This window comes from Pseudorasbora parva, chromosome 19, assembly GCF_024679245.1.
Source record: "Pseudorasbora parva isolate DD20220531a chromosome 19, ASM2467924v1, whole genome shotgun sequence".
NCBI classification, from domain to species: domain Eukaryota; kingdom Metazoa; phylum Chordata; class Actinopteri; order Cypriniformes; family Gobionidae; genus Pseudorasbora; species Pseudorasbora parva.
Window position 1 is genome coordinate 19,899,579 of NC_090190.1, and position 7,200 is coordinate 19,906,778.

Below are 7,200 nucleotides of genomic sequence, written 5' to 3' on the forward strand. Positions count from 1 at the left end.
ATAATGGGCAAATTAACATTTGCGTACATCTAGAATGTCAGAGGGTGGACACTTTTCACTTGGACCAGTCACCAGTCCCCTAGCACCCACTCACAACACATCAACCAAACAGTTTTGCTCTGGTGACCACAAAACCCTACCATTCTAGTTGCGAGCTTTGCATGAGTGAGCACCACTTTCTTAAATGCACTTTTAAAAATAAAGGTTCCTAAAGGGGGTTTAACAGCGATGCCACAGAACCATTTTTGGTTGCCCAAAGCAATGATTTTTAATCAGGGAATTTCCGCCTGATTCAGATCATCAACTTATTAGGGGAAAGCTCCATAAATTGACCTGACGATACTTTACATGACAACGATGTACAAGAAAACTGAAAAAAATTTCCTTTGCTTTTTTTGTGTACTGATGACAACATCCCCACTCGCATGGATATGCAAAAACAACTAAAAACACTGTGTTATACAAAACAGCTCCGTAGTTGACGGTCCCATTGTAAATAAACACTACGTGTCTACTGAACAATGCATACAAACATAATGACGTCATTGTTTTCAAAATGACTGTTTTCACAAACCTGCGTTTCTGTTGTCTACACCAAGACGCATAACAATTTCTGTTTTTAGTTGAAAAGGATGTTCTGTAAATGATCCCCAGGGCCAGGATTGAAAACCACTGCCCCCCACCCACCCCAGAAAAAAATAAAATAAAATAAAATGTCTTCTTATTTGTACTTCATTTTAATAATCTAAAGAATATTTTCCATTTCAAAGCCCTTTTTGTGCGTTAAGGTTCTATGGATGTTAAGTAAGGGAAAATGTACATCCAGCCATTTTATTTATTCATAAAATAAAACAGTCAGGGTGATCAGGGCCCTGACACAAAGTGGGCATAAGTAAATAATTAGACAGAAAATACTGATTAGCAGTTCATAATAAGCAGCTTTGAGTCTAGACGAAAGAACAAGTTCAAATAAAATGGCCATTTAAGGGATAATGCACAGTCATATAACTTATTACACAGCTTTTCACCACATCAATAATTGCAGGGACATGAAATATTGATTTGAGAAGAAATAGTTTTTAAAATCTTATTTGTTTAATGTCTTAGAATCCATTACAGTGTACAATACAATCATTCTATAGCACCAGCTGCATTTGACTGAAATGGGAGCGAGTGGGTCTGCAGTGTGATACAAGAGACATGAAAGAAGATTTGTCCTCAAATACCAGGATATGCAATCTTTATAAGGCATTGCTTTATGTCTTTATAAGACAACAGTCATTATCATGGAATAACGGACTTCAGAATTATGTAACTGGCCAATCAGAATCAAGTATTTCATAGAACCATGCAATTTACGATTTTTAAGGAACCATCAATGCCAATACCTTTGTTAAAGTACCTTTATTTAAAGAGTGAACTCTTCCTAGATTAAACATTATCCATTTCATTTTGTGCAGGTTAAAGATGCCCTATCCACCATCTCAGTGATCCCAAGAAAAGTGTACTACTACCCATTCAGTTGCTCAAGATGAACACTTCAGAGACCACAACTCTTTCCTTCTGGGCCATTCATGTCAATTCCAGTCCTGTTTCGTACCTCCTCAACGCTACAGGGACCCCATCCCATGCCAAGCCGAAAGCATGCGAGCAGCTCAATATCGCCACCGAGGTGTTCCTCATCCTTGGCATCGTCAGTCTACTGGAAAATATTCTAGTCATCTGTGCCATAGTGAAAAACAAAAACCTACACTCGCCCATGTATTTCTTCGTCTGCAGCCTGGCCGTGGCCGACATGCTGGTGAGCGTCTCCAACGCCTGGGAGACCATAGTCATCTACTTGCTCACTAACCGCCAGTTGGTGGTGGAGGACCATTTCATCAGACAGATGGACAATGTTTTTGACTCTATGATCTGCATATCTGTGGTAGCGTCCATGTGTAGTCTTCTAGCTATTGCTGTCGATCGCTACGTCACGATTTTCTACGCTTTGCGATACCACAACATCATGACGGTTCGCCGGGCTGCACTCATCATCGGGGGGATTTGGACCTTCTGCACAGGCTGTGGAATCGTCTTCATAATCTATTCTGACAACACGTCCGTCATTGTGTGCTTAGTCTCCATGTTCTTTATCATGCTAGCACTCATGGCCTCCCTCTACAGCCACATGTTCATGCTGGCGCGTTCTCATGTCAAACGCATTGCCGCCCTACCGGGTTACAACTCCATCCATCAGAGAGCCAGCATGAAGGCGGCCGTCACACTGACCATCCTTCTCGGGATCTTCATCGTCTGCTGGGCTCCATTTTTTCTCCACCTCATCCTTATGATCTCCTGCCCCAGAAACCTCTACTGCATGTGCTTCATGTCTCACTTCAACATGTACCTCATCCTCATAATGTGCAACTCCGTCATCGACCCACTCATTTACGCTTTCAGGAGTCAGGAAATGCGGAAAACACTTAAGGAAATCATCTGCTGCTATAGCCTGAGGAACATCTTTGGAATATCAAGGTAGCGTCAAACCAGAAAATAATAGTTGGATTGTCATTTCACAAGAATAATTATTTCATATGATAAAGTCTGAGAGCAGAATGTGCCAACCCCCCTTTGATCTAAATGAAAAAAATCGATTTTTTCGGTGATGATGTATACAATCTACTCACTCCTCATACTCTGTCATGCAAACTCTCTCAAGAAATTGAATCTTGAAAGAAGCTGGACAATTAATAAACTCTTCAGGGCACAAAGATGCAAAATAGAATGTCTAAAGAGACATTTTTTGATATTATAAATTATGTAGATGTTGTAATGTTGGTGGAGAATTAAGGAGGCCTTAGTACTATGGAACAATATAATCCTCGATGAACAATGTGACACAGTCTCCAGGGATACGGAGGAGCTGTTGATCAAAGCCTATGGGAAAAACAAGTGCAATCATTTGTCTAATTAACCATACAAAGCCTGTCATAGACATTAATGTTGTATAGGTACAATTACAATATAATATAGCATGTAGTTTGTATTGTTGCATGCTGTCTGTGGTTGGCAGTGAAAGTGAGTAAGAACGAGCCACTCTATTGTTTCCCAAGATGATATTCAATGACAAAACTGCAGCAGACTACAATTTTTAAAAACATGGGACACTTTATACACACATTACAAGACAGAACATAAAGTACAATGTGCACTGAAATAAAAGAATGGAACCAAACTGACTGTGACAAAAGTATGTATTCACGGTCATGCTGTTCGTAGAATGTCTACTTAAGGTTTCAAGGACTACGAGGATGACAAAATGTGAGGTATCATGCCACTACCAAGAGTCTTAAAAGGCCTCAGGAGTTTTATAATAGTTGGAACTGAATAGAAATGCTTCACGTATGCCTGTATCATAATGTGTGTATATCTATAGCTGCGGAAACAAAATCATAATATATTGTGACTTATACTGTATATTAACACGCACAATAAAACAACAGAGAAAAACATTTCTACCTAATTATACTGTGCAACTACTAAAATAAAAAGCTTAAATAAATATTTCTGACTTGTCCTCGCAATTACAAGCATTTGTGGATATGTTAGCAATTCATATATTATTGTAAGCACGAACATGTACTTGAATTCTGGGTCTGTAGTTATTCTCATTTGAAGTATTTACCACTGACCCTTTACATTAAACAATATTAAGTTATTGTTTATTGTATTTGTTATACAATTTCAGGGTGAGAATCAATGTTCCTGTTGTTTGTCATTATGCTGCTTACAGTCTACTGTCACTGAATAAGTAAATCTGTTTGAGTGTTTTGTTGATTTTCCTTGAGTTATTGTTTCCCATGGGGGCATGTTTAATAATAAATTAAACATAGACTATGAAAACAATTAGAAAATTATCTCTATTTAAGCCCCCTTGAAATGCATATCCAATGGGTTACATTAGAAGTATATATAATGTAAATGTAAATCTGTAAATCCTATGAAATGTTTATGTTATATATAATTTACAGTAGGATTTTTGTAGTAGGCTAGTTGATTCATGTCTTGTATTGACTTCAGATGCAGTCAGAATTTAAAAGTGTAAGTAGGTAATTGCTCAGAATGTGTTAGGTTTTGTCAGCTTGATTTTTTGCCATTGTAATATCCCCTCCTATTCACTTTGAAAAGTTCAGTTCAGTTCATTTCAATTCAAATCATCATCCAGTCACTCAAGTATAATGTCAATCCTCCTTACATGGGTTCATGATGGTAATAATAGAATGTGCCTTCAATGTGATTTGTGCTGTCAAAATGACCCCGAGGTTGTCTGATCTTGTCCTGATCTGTCTCTCTGTGGTACATTAACTGCTCAGGTGCTCAGGTTTGCTGGCTCTCCATGAAGAATCAATGGCAATGTATCTCTAAACCTCTCACTGTTTCAACAGAAAACAACTTGAATCCCACTTATTCCAATCATTTTCTCTGGAGGGGTTTCACATAAACAGAGTGTTAGACAAGTATCATTAAAATTCCAAACATCCAAAGTGCCCCTCACTATATATATATATTTATTATATATATATAACTTGTTTTTTTTGTTCTTGTATTGTGTGAATCTGTTAGATTTTAATGAACAGCAGTATACGCCTCACTGTGATAAATGCTCTGTGCATCTGTGTTATGCTGTGCAATCTCTTATGCTCATGTATTTGGATGCATGTATAATTAAAATATAAGAATACATTTCTTTCATGTGTCTGTTTTTCATGGTTACGTGTTTGTTTTTTGCATCAATTTGCAATATTAAAATAACAACAATAATAATTTGCATTACAAAGTACATGTGTATAAAATAATCATGTAAAATTATTTCTGTCATGACAACTCTTGGAGTGTTTGGCATGGTAATGGATATGACAATGTAGCTATATTTGGTCTCGTGCTAAACTGCTGCGGTTGGTTTTTGCTGCTGAAGAGCAAATATGGGATTGATCCTGCCAGTACATACACGACACACAGCTGTGTCGTGTGACACGTGAGCATGCTGCTGCTGTACAAAATAGGATACATGATTTATCCATAGCAGATCTATACAGGTGGAGGTGGAGCAAGGGAAGGGGGAGGGTTTCTGAAAGCGAATGCTTGACCAGTATTTAATGATTGAGCAGCAAGCTAATCGGCTACTGATACAGCAGGAACCAATCAGCTGTGCGGTACACACAAACACACACACACACACACGAACTGGCCATACTGGCGTTTTGTAAATTATGAGCTGGATCTGTTTCTTAGTTCCCATTAATATATATATATCCAAACTGTATGATAAATGTCAATCATCCTGACAGATATATACATCTGTCAGGATGATGGACATTTTTCATACAGTTTGGACTGGCAGAATGGTTCTCCCTGCCTATACCCATATGGAGAGCAGATAGAGCAGCGATAAACCACCTTAGGGCAAACAGAACCAACATAAATGTATTGCAGATATGATTAATGTTCAATAACTGAATGTACAACATAATTCAAGAAAAGACTGTCTGATTCAAAGAGAAATATTCAAACCTGCCAGAAATAGGTTTGATTATGACATATCACCGATATGACTGATCACAAGAGATATGAATCAGATTCATCAAAATATGTAGTGTGTTTTATATCTACTTAAATCCCTTCCCCTGAATTTCTATGAAAAAAAGCTTGTATATTTTAAATGAATGTTTTTTTTCTTGTCCATGAAACTTCAGCTGTTTTAAATCACACACAAAAAAAAAAAAAAAAACATTAGTTGGTCTTTTTAAATCAATGGTTTTGTTATATTAAAGCAACTGTTAAATAGACCTCCTTGGTTTAAATCCTAATGGGGTCAGAGCATGACCAATCATATGTTCAGAGCATGAATATGATTTTGCTAGAACATATTCACATCATCATCATATTGTATGATAGACATTATTAACTTTGTTCATTACTTGTGAACAACAGGGCTTTACATCTGTACAGGGCAGAAGGTTGCTCTCGGTTATTCCATTAAGGAAGTTCAGACTCTTAAATGAAATGAATTGTATAATCATTTTCTATTTAGGGGTTGACACGATAATATGAAAAAAGAGCCTTTTCATGATAAAAGAGGCAGTGCAAAATGGTGCCAGATTCAAGTTTTTTTGTCTTCAACTTACTTTTCCACTTCAAATTCAACTTTCAAGAGTTCAACAGTCGGGTAAACTTGAATTCTTAACATTTAAGAATCTCATTTAAGACTAATGCAATTGAGTACTGCAGTCAATATGTCGGTCTTTTTAGGTTCCTACTAAGTGAGCATTACAATCAAATCACTTCCTCTCCTAAATACACTTTTCAGATCTTTTAGAACGCTTAATAAAAAGGGAATTGCATTTCACTGAAATGCTGCTTTCCTCTGTATCTGGGCTCCAGAAGAACGCTCTCCTGAGAATACATCATGTGAGTTATGTCAACGTAATAAAAAGAGTAAACATCACCCTTTCATTTGCAGTAGCAGTAGAAGTCTTTAGTGTGTTCTTTCCCTGTGGACTCTTCCTTTGATGTTTCTTACTGCGAGACGAGCCATCATCATTTCTGCACGTCGTTCTTGCTTCAGGGCATGAGGTCCACAAAGCACTATTTAAAAGTTCGGCAATGACCTTCAATATGAAGTGATAGCAGCCTGAAGCATGTGACCCTTCATCACACATTGCTGTAATGATATGATCATTTCTGTGGGAAGAATCCTAGATCTAATTGAACTACAAATGTTTGAAACATGTTCATGTTTGTGAGGTATGGGTAAAAAAAATATTTGTCATTATTTATGTCATTTTTTACTCCAAAATGCATACAATAAAAATTGAATAATTATTATATTATATTATTGTAACGAGGTTCTTAGATGGGAAGGAAGGAAGCGGGGAACCGGCGAATATTGAACAAACTTTAATTCAATAAATAAACAAAACAAAAGTAACGCGTGCAGCCCCTCACGGACGACTGCCCGCACACACACACACACACACACACACAATAAAACGCGGGCAGCCCCTCACGGACGACTACCCGCACACACAACAGAACGTAAACAAAGCCCCCCCACCTCTCCTGGGGGGCGATTATGGCGGCCGTGGCACCTGGGGGTAAGGACAGAGAGGCGAGAGAAATGGAGCAGGGAGCACGAGGAGCAACAGAACGAGAGGGGAG

The 7,200-nt window shown here is 37.8% G+C and overlaps 1 protein-coding gene across 2 annotated transcripts in view; it reads left to right on the forward strand.

The window, feature by feature from the left end:
- Positions 1-4,624, forward strand: part of mc5ra (melanocortin 5a receptor) — a 44,302-nt gene extending 39,678 nt beyond the window's left edge. For both annotated transcript variants that reach the window (XM_067426144.1, XM_067426145.1), the window contains exon 2: positions 1,461-4,624. In XM_067426144.1, coding sequence (XP_067282245.1) covers positions 1,532-2,521 — 990 coding nt within the window. In that variant the 5' untranslated portion in view covers positions 1,461-1,531 and the 3' untranslated portion in view covers positions 2,522-4,624. The remainder of the gene's footprint in view (positions 1-1,460) is intronic.
- Positions 4,625-7,200: the final 2,576 nt, after the last annotated feature.